Source organism: Notothenia coriiceps, unplaced genomic scaffold (assembly GCF_000735185.1).
Source record: "Notothenia coriiceps isolate Sejong01 unplaced genomic scaffold, NC01 NC01_scaffold00021379, whole genome shotgun sequence".
NCBI lineage: Eukaryota > Metazoa > Chordata > Actinopteri > Perciformes > Nototheniidae > Notothenia > Notothenia coriiceps.
This window is the reverse complement of record NW_011354080.1, coordinates 45,597-62,593: the sequence shown is the minus strand read 5'-3', so window position 1 is coordinate 62,593 and position 16,997 is coordinate 45,597. Positions and strand designations below refer to the sequence as shown.

The window sequence follows — 16,997 nt, the reverse complement described above, 5'->3', positions numbered from 1 at the left end:
CCGTCATAGTCCGTTATATCTTTAACATTTCTAAAAAAGTTTAAAATGATTTTTATAAACTTCCGACAATTTCACTTGAAAATCTTGTTTTGTAAATTGGTTCAGCTCAAAAACATGTTAAAGTAAAGCAGTTTAGCTGCTGGTATGATGTAACACTGATCATATGTAATGTTACGAAACAAGTTCACAGATTAATGCAAACAGGAAAAGACTAGAGTTTGATGGACTCCAGGACAGGTGGTGCAGCAGCAGATACCCTCCAGGCAGCCTACACTCAGATTACTGAGATTGAAATAAACAAATCTGCACAAACAAACAAAGTTGAGCGTAGGGTTATCAATGTTGGGAGACGATTGCAAACGGTTAAAATAGTGGTTCATATTAAAAGTGCATGACAAGCTGCTGCTGCTGCTGCTGCTGCTGGGCAGAGTAGCTACCTCAGACTCAGAGAGCGACAGAGAGAGATTATTGTGGATTATGAGATAAAGGTCCATGCTGGATGTAAGAGGGATCAGTGAGGATGAGGGCAAAGGGCTGGACGCGAGCATTACATCATCTGACTCTGACTATGACCTTGTTGGCGTCTTTTTGCACGGTACCCCTCAGATGAGTTGGACCCTCTTTAGGAACACCCGCCCTTACAATACATTTATTATAAAACCATGAAACAATATGAATTTTTCCTTTCTGTCTGACTGACGAGACATAAAACTGACAATGTGTGACTTATCTTTCAAGCATATTGCCACAGTTCTATCCCCTTGCATGCAATCTGTGGAGTACAAATGACAGATGTGTTTCTTTAGTTAGGTCTGTTTTTTCATGAACTGCTTCACTTTTTTTAATTGGTACTGTAAACCCTTGTTCCCCATCTGTCCGTCCATTTAAAGTTTGGCCAAATTTGCCATACAAAAACATCTGTGAGGGTGCACAGTGTCCCCGTCTACAACCCCAAATCCCCCACAGGTGTTTAATCTCAGATGTGCTGTCAGTTCACTGGAGGTGTATTGTGTTGCAGGTCCTCTATCAGGGCTGGGAGTGAATTCTGTGGAAATTCTGAGGCAGATTTTAGTCAAATTGTATGTTTTTGTGTTTGCTCACCACAAACTGCTATTCCAGACCACATAATAACTCTGTATTAGTGCAAATACAATTGCTACAGTATGCTATGGTTAGGATACTTTGCCTGGGTGCTGTCCAGGTTCATACTTGGGATGGCCAAATATCACTTTTTCATGTTTAAACCAAAAGAATATCTGCCAACATCAGTCCTTTGCCATCTTTTTCCCCCTCTCTTAAATAACTAAGCTGTTGAAGTACCAGAGTGTAGGAATACTCTGTTAAAAGTAAAAGTCCTGCATTCAAAATGTTACTCAAGTAAAACCTCTGCCGCTGACTTTAACTAAAAATAGCATTTTCAATTTTGTTAATAGAGACTGAGATGATGGTTTGAATCTGATGAGGCTGAATCCACTCGCTGAACTCTTTATGGTATTTGGGTCAGTAATGCACACAAACACACAACATTTCTCTAAACCCACAACAAATCAGTCCGTCACAGTCAGATAAAACATTTGTATGGCTGCACTTTGCTGAAGATGTTTTAAAAACATCATGCTCACACCGGGAAAAAAATATTCTACTCCAAATTAAAGAAATAGATAACCCAAAACAGGACTTTTGAATGCGTAAATGCTGCTTCTTTTTATTGTTCAGCACAATATAAACATTCAAATAATGTTTTATTTAATCAATTTGGTGCAAAAGTTGATGCAATTCCAGGGTTAAAAAAAACCTAAAAAACTAAATGTTGCTACACCCAATGACAGTTATAGACAGATGTTTTAAGGAATGTATTATCGTATTAGATTAATTGGTAATGTGGTAATTGCCGATGCATTGATTTTGGCCAGTATTGGACCGGATTTGCATATTTCCAGAGTTTTACACATTTCTTTTTTATTTAAGTTATTCTTAATGCTCATATTTTGCACAATGTTTCACATGTGCGTGAAAACGTTTTAATAAAGGGGAAGAAGCAGTTTTGCAATAATGTTGTGGGTTATGTATGTTTTCTGAAAATCAAATATTAGTTTTACCATTTGAGTATTATGTTTATTAAATGGCTGGGGTTAAGCAAAGGGCAAATGTATTGTTAACAGCTTGGATGTATAAGAGAGGGAAAAATACATTATCGTATTGGTTTAGGCAGATACTGAATATCAGTATTAGTATCATATTAAAAAGTTGTCTCTAACCATCACCATAAACCATGTTTACTGAAACAAATTTCCCCAAACACTAAAGATGTGTACTGAGAACAGCCAAATTGCAAGAATGACTCAGACTGCGCTCTTCAAAAGGCTATATTCTGGTAGAAGCAGATTTTCCCAACATTTTTTTCCACTTAATATCGACAAATCTGTTCTGCACGAATCAGGAAGTCAGAGTTATTATGTTTTTGGAGCGTCGGTCTTATCGAATCAGTGGTCACACAATCTCTTTATCCCGATGTCCTTCCAAAGCCACGGCAGAGAAATGACTCAATCCTCATCTACCCACAGCGCAGCAGCATTGCTGATATTTTTGCTTTCCAAATCCCTGCTTTGGGACACGAAATCCATAGATTGTTATGTCAAATTATTATATAACCATTGAGTTTTGTGCTGTTATGCATGTTGATTTATTATGGAAGTCATGCACAAATTAGTGTTTTTACTTTTTGGGCAATTTTGGAAAATTATAGCCTTTTACCAAATAGTTAAAATAAAAATTCTTGCAGACATGATGCTGAATAATACATGCAGTGTCCTTGGCTTCCTTTCCAGTTTCACACATGAAGCCTGTTGCATTCATTCAAACCAAAATATACAAAATGGAAAAGATTACATTAGATGTTTTATTTAGAGATCTGGAAGATATCTGTGACAAGGATTTTACTTGTTGGATTGTATCCATAAATGAATACTGTACTCTAAAAACATAACAACAAGGCCAGGCTAAATACTTGATATCTACAATTGTTATACACAGTGATTTCTTATTAAGTAGATGATAACTATTATATCTACATTTTCATTATAACATTGCTTTAGTGATAAGAATGATGTGAGAATAGTTCATAAACAATCAAAGTCTTCAATTAACAATACAAACATTTGAAAAATTCAAACCATTTCAACAAAACGATCCAAAATGACTTATAAAATAGGTATAATCAGGCAAAACATTATTAGTTTGATAAACACTTTCAATAGTTGCATAGACAGTAAAATTCTCTCTGAGAACAGCTTCACATTGCTTCACTTTTCTTAGCAGCACTTTATTCAAATTACAAATGTGTATGTCCTTAGTGTTTATGTAGGAAGTTAATTTGTTGAAGAGCTTTATAGAACGACAGCATTAGTATTAAAGCTTGTCCGTAGAGGTGCAAAGGTAATTTCTTCTTCTTTCAGCTGCTCATTCGTGGGACATCATTCTGACGAACTCTGCAGCAGAGAAAAAGAGTTTATATAATCATTGTGATTACATTTGCTCTATCATTGAAGTCCATTCTCCTGAGACTTCTTACCTTCAAAGTCTACTGTGCCATCTCCGTTGTCGTCTGCTTCTTTTACTATTGAGTCTATCTCCTTCTGGCTCATGTGCTCTCCCATCAGCTTGGTCATGGCCGACCGCAGCTCCTCCGTTGTGATCTCTCCATCTCCATCCGTATCGAACTGACCATAGAAACAAGAGAAGAATAAAAGAAAATGAGATCACTATTTATCCCTAGCTTTCAGTCATTGAATTGGGAAAGTTCATGTGAAGAAAACGTTTCACTCTCACCTCTTTAAAGGCGTCTTTGAGCTCCTTCATCCCAATCATCCCGGAGGTTTCTGCCAGAAGCTTCGGGGCCATCAGGTCTACAAAATCATCAAAGTCCACTTTGCCACCAACTGAAGGGAAATCCAGAGAAACTATTCAGGACTTTTCTTCATCATCGTTGCAAATGATCCTCTAACTGGAGATTTCTCATCAGTTTACAGCCGAAAAACGTTTTTTAGATATGTTTCTCTTTGGGGAGTGGGACTCACGGTTCATGTTGATATTTTGGCTCAACTCGATCAGCTCCATCTCCGTGGGCATGTAGCCCATCGTCCTCATCAGATTCCCCAGGTCCTTACAGCTGATCAGCCCATCCTTGTCTTTATCAAACTCATTGAATGCTTGCCGAAGCTCTGTAGCAGCAAAGAGAAATCCACCCAGTCAGATTGATAGTCAGTTAGAGGTACATGCAAAGAGTTTAATCTACCAACATGAGAATATGAAGAATAGGAAAATTGTATTTACCCTCAATCTCATCTTCAGCCAGCTGTCTTGTCTGCACAAAGGGAGAAAAAGACTCAATTAACAAAATTGATGTTTTTTGGTTCAATACAGAACATTACAATAGATTTAAACTGTGTACAGATTAGACTGCGGATTAAAGTGTATTGCTGGTGGAGCACTGGCATCAGCATGCTCAATTTCGGTTTCTCTCATCTTTTTATTTTTGGTTAAAGACCTTTCATCATACCATTAGAAATGTACTTACAATATTCTTCCCTCCTCGCAAGAAAACGCACGCGGCCCCTAAACTCATTTCTGCAAAAGACACACAAAAAACAATTTGAAGTTGTAATTATGAATATGACCTTTTTTTTTTTTACAATTTCTGACAGATGAAGCACAGCTGGCTGGTGTTTGTCAGTGCCAACAAATTAGGATTAGGATAAATTGAGTGGGATGTGTTCCCTCAGAGGGATTGACATAATGTATTATCACTGTCTGACTCCATAAAGCCCTTTTCTCCAAATGGTAAGAGTGTGTGTTTTCTGATAAAAAGAACAGAAGCAAATACTATTCCAATTACAGGAAATCAACTGCCAAAGAAAAAGGAAAAAAGTGACACCAGGTACAAACCTTCTTTTGGTGATTGCTGTTCATCAGCCAATAGCTTCACCTAATCCAAGACCCAGCAGCCGACCCGAGGTGCAACAAGCCTTCTGTTTTCCTCCTGTTATGTTATCTTCCTCTCAGTATCGGTTCTGTTTATCGTGGTCCAGGTGGCAGCCCTTTCTCTCAGTGTGTGGAGACCCTGTGTGCCCTGCTGCGGGATGCTGGGAGGTTGTATAAGGGGGTTGGAGGGTGTGGCTGCATCCAGTTGTACTCTCTGGGAGGAGCCAGCGGTGTGATGCAGAGCGTAAACTTTATATTGTAAATAACACACTGCCATCTGAGCATGACAGAAGAGATTGATACTGTCAGGTCAGAGGTTAGGCGTAGAGTTTCCGTTCCCTTTGTTTACTGTGAAGTATAACAGTATAGCCAATTAACTGCAGTTCAACACGGCGGATGTAACACTTTAAAAGTTGAATAATAATAATAATAATTGATCATTCCGATTATGTATGAAAGTTGTGGAACATTTTAGAGGTTATTTGGAGTTTCTTCCTGAAGGTACAAATAAGTACATACATGTTTAAAATGCATTAAAAGGTTTTTATATGCTGAACATTTCTTCCATTTATTAAAAGGCAATTCTTTCTCTGGAAATGTTGAATATTTCTAAATGATAGCATGCATGTCCTAATTGAGATGAACTTTATGATGATTGAATTGAGTTTATTGAAAGATGTGGACTAATTACATGCAAAAAAAATTGCCGTGGGAAGTAAAATAAAGATTTTGTAGAAGAACATTAATGTGGATAAGAAATTGTAAAGTGTTACAGCTTGTAAATGATAACAAAAAAACAGAAAGATACACAGGTTTTGGTTTTATTGTGTGTTTCTGTGTCAGATAAAAGTGCACAACACAGAGAGTGGCCTGAGTGGATTATGATTTTTATGATCATAAAACTAGCGATTTTAATTGACTAGATATACAAACAGGGAACAAATCTTTATATTTGGAAGAGAAAGTTTAACATTTTTATCTTGATAAATAATTTAACATTTAATAAAGTTGACAGTTTGTACTCTTGATTGAAATAATCAATTTAAGATAATAGAGGCTCATTTGGTTACTCTGTCGTTATAAGCTCCTTCTGTTTTCCTATAAATGGCAGTGAAACAGATTTCCGATATTAAAGAGCCAAAGGCCAGTCAAAGCTAATATCCCATTGTGTGATAATCTACGCGAGTATTGGTTACATTTACGTGGAAACTAAAAGATTATCTTTTCCATGAAAAACCCTGATGAAATGTCAGCGGCTAATACCCCAGGGTCAGTCTTGACTTCCTGCTGTCATGATGTCTGCAGTAACAGGCTGAGCGGAAACACTTGTGCACAGCCTATGGATAGTTTACATGTGTCCTCTCTGTGTCCTCTTCCTCCGCCTGATTCTCTGTTATGTAAATTCATCAAAAATCTGTTTGCATAAGGAGCGTAATCCGCTGGGCTATGGAGCGAGAACTCGTAATGATTTTTATTATCTTTTCCCCCTCTACATTGCAGAGTTATGCAAAGCCCACAGCGGTGGAGAGATGTCTGGAGTGGAGGGCTGGAGGAAATCATTAATTAAAACTAAGAACAGGAAAAGGGAGGGCTGTGTGGTGGATGTATGTTTTCATTTTAAATAAATAGATTATATTGATAGAAAATAAAAATAGGTTACGTTTTTGGATTATAATCTGGATTGAGATATAAAAGCGCGCGAAAGCACAGCTATTTGCTGACCATTTTTGCCCCACAACAGCCAACCCTATTTAATAAAAACGAATTCATACAAAGGTAATCCATTGCTGGATGTTGAAAAGCTACATCTACAAAGCTTTGCTGACTTACTTACTTATGTGTAAAAAAAAAATGAGTAGGAGTTTGAATGGGTTTACATTAATTGAGTGAAAAGTTGAATAATACAAATAAAACGTGGAAATGTTTTAAGGTTTTTTGAAAAGCAAATGCCTGATTGAATTCCTGTAAACATTGAATAATGCCCATTATGTATGAAAGATGTGGAACATTTTAAAGGTCATATGGAGTTTCTGCCTGAAGGTACAAATAAGTACATAAAGGTTTAAAATGCATTAAAAGGTTTTTATATGCTGAACATTTCTTCCATTTATTTCAAAGGTGATTCTTTCTCTGGAAATATTTAATATTTCTAAATGAATGGAAAGCATGAATGAGATAGCATGCATGTCCTAATTGAGATTAAACTATACATTTTGTAAAATAACATTGATGTGGATAAGAAATTGTAAAGTGTAACAGCTTGAAAATTAGAATAAAAAACAGAAAGATACAGAGGTTTTGGTTTTATTGTGTTTTTTTCTGTGTCAGATAAAAGTGCACAACACTGAGATTACACTGAGTGGATTAGAACGATTGATAGGATGTGAAATAGTTCCAATGTTACGGATGCAAAACTTCCAAACTGAAATTGATTACATAAAAAGGCAGTTAAAGATAAAATAATACCAATAAATATAAAATAAGGATTATATTACACCAATTACAATTACTCTACACTTGGACTGCTAATAAGAGTTATATGGCAAGTAAAACAAATATGATATCAGATATGTCTTGTTTTGCAATATGCAAAGTGGAGCATAATAGCAAATCTCCATAGAGGAATTATTATTCAATAGAAATTGCAATTTATATAGTTGTACTAGCTAGAGAGTAGTTGAACATAAACAAACACATTTCAGTATCTATAGGTTTTCATCTTATCAATTAGGATGTTTTCTTATAGATTCAATTAATGTGATAGATTAAAACAATGTAGGTATCATTATCCTGAAAATAACAAAACTAACAACAGAAAAAATAAAACTTCAGGTAAACAGATGAGGAGCACAAACGGTATGCAGAAGTAGGCTACTGTACATCATTTTCTATTTATTTTAATCATATACTTCAACGATTTAAAGTAGGTCGCACAATTCCACATGAACACAGTGCAATACGAAGTTCTTCCTTTCCCCTTACACGTATGAATACCACATTTATTACCCAAAATAATCCCAATATTGTCCCACAGTTAAGGGTGGTTTAAACTTGTGTTGACGTCTGATGCTCCTCGGCCACGCGCGGGCGTGGGTGCAGCTCCTGTGCCTGATATGGAAGCATCGAAGAAGAGCACTTCCGGTTTCCTTTCGGCTCCCGCCCCGCTCCGCCATCATGAAGCCCTGAACAAAAACGGATGGAGAGTCGAGCAAAATGGGGATAACACGAACTGGAGATTAAATCTGCCGACAACACTAACGTAATGACAGCACAAAGTGGAGCACGGAGCGGACCCGTGGAAATTAATAAATCCATTCCCCATTGAAAGCGTCCAAGGCAGTTCTTGGCGTTACGTTATTTAGTTAGCGGTGTTGCTAACAGCAACTAGAGCTAGCCTCTGATTTTGTTAGCTACCCGGCTAGTTATCTGTTAGCAGCCGTCAGTCAGATAGCTGTCACTCTAATTGACTGGCACTTTACTCATGTCAAGCTGCGCAGACGGGCTAGCTGTCCAATTGACTGGGAGCACCAGGATGGAGAGGAGTTTAAGTAAAAGCGTCGACAGGCAGAATGTGGTTTGTTCGTGTTGAATAGACACCAGTGCCGAGGAAAGGGGAGTGAGACCAATATTTTCCAGCCAGGCCGGTTAGCTAGCTCCAGGGCTAGCTACAGTGGATCCCAGAAGCCACGGTAAGACATGTTATAAATCATTCAGCATGCTAATGCAGCCGACTGCGCCTGTCTATCCCTTTTTTGCAGGGAAACAGAACCTAGCATAATTAATTAACCAAATCTTCAGATACTGGAGACGTTGACATTGGCATGAAAGCTTGTTGTTGGCCTGCATATTGAAAACCTAACCAGTCTTGAGTTGTTGTTGTCCACTGTTGAATACATGTAATTTATTTGGTGAGCTACATAGCCTAATTGACCAGCCAAGTGCAAAAAGCCATGTCGCTTTCCCAGCTGAGCTCCTGATGGCAAACCCCTATAGAAATAAATAGTTTTCTGTCACAGCAACCAAGGATTATAACATTTTTCCCCCAGAATATGCACAGGGTTGTAAAATTATAGGTTGGGGAGGTTAATTTTGAATGAAACCCCACATTTCCAGCATTTGTTGCCGCTTCCTGTGTGTGTCTGGGATTCTTATAAATAGACTGAGAGCTTGCTTTAGGCTTTGTTGCAAGATTGAAAGAACTTCTCATTTTCAAAGGGAACCTCAAGCTTCCTCTTTGACTCAAGCAAAATGGCCTTAAGAGAAACGTTTCATGTGATGCTTGTTAATTTTCAAGTGTGTGGACATACTGACACGAAGGCCCAGTTGTTCACTTAATGATCACTATGAAACATATGGAGCATGTGTTACATTATTACATTACACTCTGACAAGATCCTAATGTCCCATGATATACCCCGTGCCAGGCTGTTAAACTGACAGACAGTGCATCACACAAATGATGATTGCAGTCTGCACTATAACCATCATTATAAGCATGCAGTACAATTAATATGTTAGAATAAGTGTGTGTTTCTATATTTTTCTCCGCTTAAAAATGGGAGGCTCGATTACACACATGGTACACCAGTTTATTTTGTCTTTGCAAGATAATCTTGTCTATACCTGTACTGTAGACTACTAAGGCTGTGAGTAAAATGATTAGTAGGCCCACACATTTAATAAGGTAATTAATGTGCAGTCATTTAATAATAACTACTCATTTTGATCCTGTATTGAAAGGAATGTAATGACTAACATATTCAGAACCTAATGAGAGACATGTTTCAGCCTTTTTAAACATGATATATAATGTTTTCTGCTGGATTTAATTAGTCGAAAAAACGATATAGTGAAGTGTAGTTCATATTGTAAAGTCAGATCAATAATAAAAGAGCTATCAGACGCTGTAGTGCTACTTATCCAAAGGTAAAACTTGATAGGCAAATCATATTCATGCTAAACTGGTAAGCATTGTACTTTTAGCTCACAACATTTCCATATTGGCCTCAGAAATGTCACACCAGTTTCGCTCAGACAATATTCTGTACTGTGTCTCCATTGTGTTTTAGAAACACCCCTGTACTCACACATGTCACAGTGCGATATGGGCTGGCTGCTGAATGACTAGTCAAATGTATTGTTTATCGGCAATTATTTGTTTTGTTTAACATACAATGAAAATATGATGTGTTTTTTGTGCATATTGAAGTCTTACTTAAACATCATGAAATAATTGCTTGAAGACATAATATTCATATATTCATTTCTCCCTCATTTCCAATGCGATCTACAGAAGCTAAAAACGGAATATTCCGTGTCTGGGTAAATTATGGTAATTAACATTTTTTCTTAACAGTTTTGCTGCTATTGTTTATTCTTATATTTCTGCTAGAGTGACAGATGGAGGATTATGGATGAATGAGTTAAGTGTGTGGTCATTTTACGCCTATGGGCAATTTGATATTTTACATGCCAACACATTTGCATTTTTGTAGATTTAAACAGTTCAAATGAAGCTGTGGATGAAGAAACATGAACCTTAGTGTCCCGCCCGTCAGGGATGGTGCCACACATTGATTTAGCAACGGTTCGCTAGCTATCGTCATTGCACCCGGCTTCCCGGTAGTAGTGAACATTCAATATTGTTTAAAATAATAAGTCAGTTAAGTTTCTTTATATGAAATGGCCCATCTTTCTTTGCTTATAATATGTTGGATACATGTTAGCGAAATGTGCATTTTCAGGCCAGTTTTAGCCTTTATTGGAGAGTGACCCCGCCTTTAGTTACCCTGAGGACCCCCTGTTGAAGACCCATGCTGCAGATAATATGCGCCTGTCTGTCGATTTGTATGTCACAGACTTTTTTGAGCAGAACAAGTTAAACATTTCAACACATTCACTTTATATAAATAACAACATAGACACACATAATAATAATAATAATAATAATAATAAAGCTATAACATGCATAGGGAGGTGTGTGACCATATTTCTATCCGCTTGTGTTTCTAACACAAACATTGGTGATCCTTCCAAATAACAGACGCTCACCCTGTGTGTGTTTTCCTCGCTCACCAGGCGCTGGCCATGCCGGCGATTGTGCGGGCCGGGAGCCTGAAGGACCCCGATGTGGCGGAGCTGTTCTTCAGGGATGACCCGGAGAAGCTCTTCACCGACCTCCGGGAGATCGGCCATGGGAGCTTCGGAGCGGTCTACTTCGTGAGTTCCTCTCCTTAGTGTTTGGGTCTGTCATAGTAATGTGTCAACTGTGTCTTTCATCTCTCAGCTGGCTGATATGGATACACTCATCATTTAAAGGTTGCAGAATTATATTTGACCGGGAAAGGGAGTTTAATAAATTAAACATTTCTACAAACATATCTTTTTAATTTATAAATCAGGTTAAGTCTGCTCCTTACACTTTGCTGATACGAATATCCAACTGTAAAATGTGATGCTCTAAAAGGCAACTAACTCTATTTATATCTATCTAATCATATACACAAAATAAACAATGAAAACAATAACTGTTAGCAGCTCTCAAAGGGATTGTTAGTTGTAGCAGCTCAAGCTACATCAGATTGTACAAACAAATTATACAACAACAAAATATAACAAATTATAGTACAGCCCAAAAACTTCCCCTTAGCTGAAGCAAAAGCAAAGATGAAATGAAAAGGCTGGTTTTTTTTAAATGTTGAGATGTTATCGCTGTGGTGAGTCTAGCCTGGTTTAAAGCTGCTGACGGTATGACAAGGAAAGCAAAGTTAAGGAGCTAAGCTGACAGCTGATGGAGAGTGATGTTGTGAGATGGTATCTGTTAGACAGGAGGGCAGAGAGTGATGAACTGCCAACAAAACACAAGGTGGATGCACCTATCGCGTGAAAGGCGGCAGGAGGGAGGAAGAAGGAAACAACATGGTGCGAGTCAAGGGCAAGAGGTGGAAGAAAAAGCAGCTTGTCATGTATGAAGGGATCAACAGGGAAGAAGGCTCAGTAGAAATTCTAGTTTTATGTGATGTTGATTTCTCTGTTAGGTCTGATGTAACAATGGCTGCTAAATCCCTCAGGATGGGGAAACTAAATATTCAAAAGAAGGTATTTCTCATCCGTTGTCTCTTACATTTCCACATTAGGCCCATGACATCCGCACAAATGAGGTGGTGGCCATCAAGAAGATGTCCTATGGGGGCAAACAGTCCAATGAGGTAAGACCTGACGGCCCTCAGCCGTTATCCAATCGCAGATTTCAAATCAGTTTATCAGTTTGCTCTTCAATGATTTTGGCTTTGATTTTTCAGAAATGGCAGGATATCATCAAGGAAGTGAAGTTCCTCCAGAAGCTGCGTCACCCCAACACTGTAGAGTACCATGGCTGCTACCTGAGGGAGCACACAGCATGGGTGAGTGTGTTTGTGAGTGTGTGTGGGCGTGGGCTCTTTTTATACGAATGTTTCAAACCTTTACTGTAAATTGATTGTGCAATACACAAAGAACTTGCTTTAGCTCCACATCGTAGGTGAAATAGTGTGGTCAAATGCAATGTAGAAGCCTCTTATAAACAAACAGGTTTCTGTCAATGCAGACGTTCACCCAAAGTGCATTTTTAGTGCATCTATTCACAGGTTTCCCTAAAAGGCTCTCGTTCCATTGGGAAAGGTTTAAAAAAACAAAAACATTGTAAAGTGTTTTTGTCATCATTAGCGTTATACTACATCTTTTTTTTTTTTTTTTTCATGCAAAGCTTCTGCTCAGCTATTTAAGTAAATAGTTGAATATCTGTTTTTTTTAATATTTTATAATGATCACCATTACTCCGTTTGAGTAAATGGGTTCATCATATCAAATACGTTTGTCTATTTGATTAAAGCTACCTATTCAATGAACATAACTTGTCGGTGCGTGTCCCAAGCAGGAGTGCAAACTGGTTTTCCTGCAGCAATTAAAATGTTGTTTTGCAACGGCTAAACGGCAACAACTTCTAATATATGGAGGAGTTGCTCATGAGAGCACTTGTATCGGCCCTACCTTGCTACAACAGCAGCTCTTACACTTAAATAACATACTCAAATCAAGGCCAAACTGCTTCACGTCCAAAAAAAAGCTCTTTGTGTGAAAAAGTCCTTAAGTCAGGGGGTCTGCGGGGTCCTAAAAAGTATTCAAAGTTGATAAATCAATTTAGCGAAAATGAAGGCTATTAAAAAGTATTAAACGGCATTTTCCAAGGTATTACATTTTGTAGCTTGTTTCCAATAAGTATATAAATGGTCCAAAGAGGTTGTATTCTACAGTCTGCCTGAATGTAATCATTGCGTAGGTGTGTAGTGTGATTCTGTGTACTTTATTGATGGCATCCCGTTGGATTTGACGTCATCTGAACAGGACATCGCACGCTCACTGCTTGATAGCGCGCGAAGGTCCGTTTACGCCGGTTGTTAAACAACATCGTTATGGGGAAATGCAAGTTTGCGTCCAAATGGTTTGACAAGGAGGAAGAACAATCAATACTGTATATAGTTAATGTGAGGTAAAGTGTTTCGCCAATGTAACCGGTTAAAACTCAAAGTGGCGATGAGGTCTTAAAATGTGTGGAAAGGGTCTTAAAAAGGTCTTAAAAGGAATTACATCTGACTTCAGGATTCCTGCATATTCCCTGTAAGACGTGCAAAAAGCATGCCGTTTAATCTCCCTCTGTCTCCTAGCTGGTGATGGAGTACTGCTTGGGCTCAGCTTCTGACCTCCTAGAAGGTAAGCAGGAATGAATCAAGTAGTTAAGACACTAACACAAATGAATTAGCATCTACTCAAGTGTGTTCAGTCAGTTGTTCTCCATGCCTAATATCCCGTAATGCCTCTCTTATCCCAGTCCATAAGAAACCTCTCCAGGAAGTGGAAATAGCTGCCATCGTCCATGGTGCATTGCAGGGCTTGGTGTATCTTCACTCTCACAACATGATTCACAGGTAACCCCCGTTTATTTTCTCACTTTCTGGATCTGTTCTCCTCCCCCACACTTCTTATGACAAGAGACAAAACAAATACAGGGCGAAAGCACAAACTGTGCTGCTGAGACCGGCTTATGCAACAGTGTTCACACTCTGAGCAGCAACACATTTGAGTACATCTGACAAGACACTGTCTCTCTCATATGTCCCCTATTTGTTTTGTCTTCCTCACGATTCCCCCGGCCAGTCATTTTCTCTGATCTGATCATGTCTCTCTCTCTCAGGGATGTGAAGGCAGGAAACATCTTGCTCACAGAGCCGGGTCAGGTCAAACTGGGAGACTTCGGCTCCGCCTCCATCATGGCCCCGGCCAACTCCTTTGTGGGAACACCTTACTGGTAAAATATCAACTGTATTACTCATCACCGTTTCTCAGGAGATGAGGACAGTTACTCCTTTTGGATTCAGAAGGATTGCACCAGATTATGATCCAGCAAAGCTTACACCTTGTTTGATAATCTGCTTTATTAAGAAAGTCATCGGTTTCACTTATTTTAAATGTCAAAAGCCTTCCTGATGTTGTTAACTATCTCACTTTCTGCTCATCTCAGTGGAGAACTCCCATTGCATATATGGAGTACCCGTCTGTAAGACAAATGGCAGCGTGTAAAGATGGAGTTTATCAGCTGAAGCCATTTCAATCATTTCAATTACATTTATTTCATAAACTGTTTGTAAAGGGGCAAGTAGATTTCTGCAGAACTTGACAAGTGAGAATTGAACATTGAGTCCTGCCACGATTGGTTAATCAGGGTCGATTGTTTTAAGACCTTAAGAATGATCACCCTTACGTTAAAATAAGACATTTCTTTGATATTAAAATGTCATTACTTTTAATTGACCTTTAATTGACCCTCCCGGGGAGCGTGCGAGTCCATCAGATTATTATTTGTATACCACATATGTTTTTGAGGTGCTGAACAGCATTTAGCATCAGCATGTTCCTCGGCTGTACCTGCCCGTTTCTCACCGGGTCATCAGACTATTCATCTCCTACAGGTTTCTGTAGTTATTGAATATGTGCCGGCCTAACCCTGGTTTTGTCCCTGCTGTTTGATGCGGTGTAGACCTGAGGCGGGGCTCTCTGATAGTCCAGGTTCAAAGAAATGGAAAAGGCTGAATTGCTTTGTTGTGTCCTCCATGCAGGATGGCCCCTGAAGTGATCCTGGCCATGGACGAGGGCCAGTACGATGGGAAGGTGGATGTGTGGTCACTTGGCATTACCGCCATAGAGCTGGGTAAGAGATGTTCATAAAGTGCTCCACTTGTGTGTGTGTGTTCAAAGAGCTGCAAGCATCCTTTTTCTGCCTTTCTCTGTCACGCAATGTTGTGCTTTGTCCCTCTAGCGGAAAGGAAGCCTCCTCTGTTCAACATGAATGCAATGAGTGCCTTATACCACATCGCCCAGAATGAGAGCCCCGTGTTGCTGTCTAATCACTGGTGAGAGTTGGTGAAACTGTCTTAATGTCCTTTTGTTGTTGATTTAATGTGCCAAGAGAAAACATGTTATGTTGCTTGATATCATATTCTAAATGTTGCTTTTAGAAAATAGCTTCTGATGGGTTAGAAGCTTTTACAACATAGACATTTTCAAAGGATATTTAATTTGATACACATTTCCAGGAAGTCTACCGAAATGAAAGAACTTGGCAAAGTGATCACTCCTGATTTCATGGATCTGTGTTGCAGTTAAAACATTTAAATAATGCGCTCACTCATAACATCACAAAGTGAATGGTGCTTTTATAAAGACAGTCTTTATCCTTTCCAGGTCGGATTATTTCCGCAATTTTGTGGACTCCTGTTTGCAGAAGATCGCCCAGGACAGACCGACCTCTGATGTGCTGCTCAAGGTACAACGTGGTGTTTGTTGTCGCACATGAAGGCAGGCGGCAGCGTTTGATTCTCTCTTTGTCAGAGGTTATGATTGAGCAAAGGGAATCTGAAGAAAAGCGCTTTCAGCCACGGCACTAATTGATCTATATTGAAAGGATTAATAATGACATGTTTTTTTCCCTATAAACTACTCTGATGAACATTTTGTGTACGGCACAAACACTGCTCTCATCTGCATTTAATTCCATATGGTACACCAGGTGTTCAATTATAGTTTTATTTCCCTTTAATATAGGGCCCCTCTTTCTCCTCAGTTAGAACCAGCTGTGTTAACCCTTAGATGCACGAGTGACTGGACCCTACACTCTTCCATAAGTGGGTCTGAAAGGACCCGTATTAGAGTAATATGTGTTTTTATGCCATTTTTGTCATTTTGGTTAAGAAAAATCACTTGTATAATATTTAGTATTATATTTTGGTTCACACTAGAAATATTTTATATTTCATTTTTCACAATTTATAATTTTAGAAATTTCTTTTACATTTTGAAAAAAAAGTTTTGAACATATTGTCCCAAAGATCTCTGCTATTCTGAGACCCTCACAGTATTCCAGTCCCTTTTCAAAACCTGTCTACTCATAGACCCCCCCCATCAATCCATGCCGGTTGATCAAGTTTGATAGTCCTATACCCCCCACCCTAACCTTCCCTTATAGTGTAAAGCGATTTTGAGTCCTTGAAAAGCCCTATACAAATATAATGTATTATTATTATTATACTGACAGGTATCAGATCTTGCTGTGTAAAATAATCTTCCTGAGAGGTGTCACTTGTGATGTTGTCTGTGTGTTCTACAGTGAATGTATTCCTGACAGCNGAGGAGGAGGAGGCAGGATAACTGCCGTTGAAACTAAAGAGAAGTCCAGTAATCTTGTCATGTATTTTATAAGCTTTTGTTTCTCATGAGATTTTGTTTGTGGCTTTCAGACAAAGGCAGTCCTGACTGAGGAGAAGAAGTTCCAGCAGCACATCCTGGGTCAGCAGAAGAAGGAGCTGACGGGGCTGCTGGAGTCCCAGAAGAGGCAGTACAGAGCCCGCAAGGAGCAGCTCAAAGAGGTTTTCACCAGAACCGCTCTTTTATTCACTCAAATGTCCCTGGTAGTGCCAAGGCACACA

General features: G+C 38.7%; 2 protein-coding genes across 2 annotated transcripts in view; one reads left to right on the top strand and one right to left on the bottom strand.

Moving 5' to 3' along the window:
* Positions 1-3,459: 3,459 nt before the first annotated feature.
* On the bottom strand, positions 3,460-5,029 carry cabp5a (calcium binding protein 5a). Its single transcript, XM_010780168.1, has 7 exons — positions 4,945-5,029; positions 4,577-4,626; positions 4,333-4,363; positions 4,077-4,220; positions 3,829-3,938; positions 3,572-3,719; positions 3,460-3,488 (listed from the first exon to the last, which is right to left on the bottom strand). The coding sequence occupies exons 2-7, from the start codon at positions 4,622-4,624 to the stop codon at positions 3,460-3,462; spliced, it is 510 nt and encodes a 169-aa protein (XP_010778470.1). The 5' UTR covers positions 4,625-4,626; positions 4,945-5,029.
* Positions 5,030-7,950: 2,921 nt separating this feature from the next.
* taok2b (TAO kinase 2b) overlaps positions 7,951-16,997 on the top strand; it is a gene marked incomplete at its 3' end in the record, with an annotated part of 11,236 nt that continues 2,189 nt past the window's right edge. The window contains exons 1-12 of the mRNA XM_010780167.1: positions 7,951-8,669; positions 10,274-10,312; positions 11,059-11,199; positions 12,117-12,188; positions 12,282-12,383; positions 13,683-13,728; positions 13,847-13,943; positions 14,210-14,323; positions 15,132-15,223; positions 15,332-15,425; positions 15,757-15,850; positions 16,809-16,937. Coding sequence (XP_010778469.1) covers positions 10,310-10,312; positions 11,059-11,199; positions 12,117-12,188; positions 12,282-12,383; positions 13,683-13,728; positions 13,847-13,943; positions 14,210-14,323; positions 15,132-15,223; positions 15,332-15,425; positions 15,757-15,850; positions 16,809-16,937 — 984 coding nt within the window. The remainder of the gene's footprint in view (positions 8,670-10,273; positions 10,313-11,058; positions 11,200-12,116; positions 12,189-12,281; positions 12,384-13,682; positions 13,729-13,846; positions 13,944-14,209; positions 14,324-15,131; positions 15,224-15,331; positions 15,426-15,756; positions 15,851-16,808; positions 16,938-16,997) is intronic.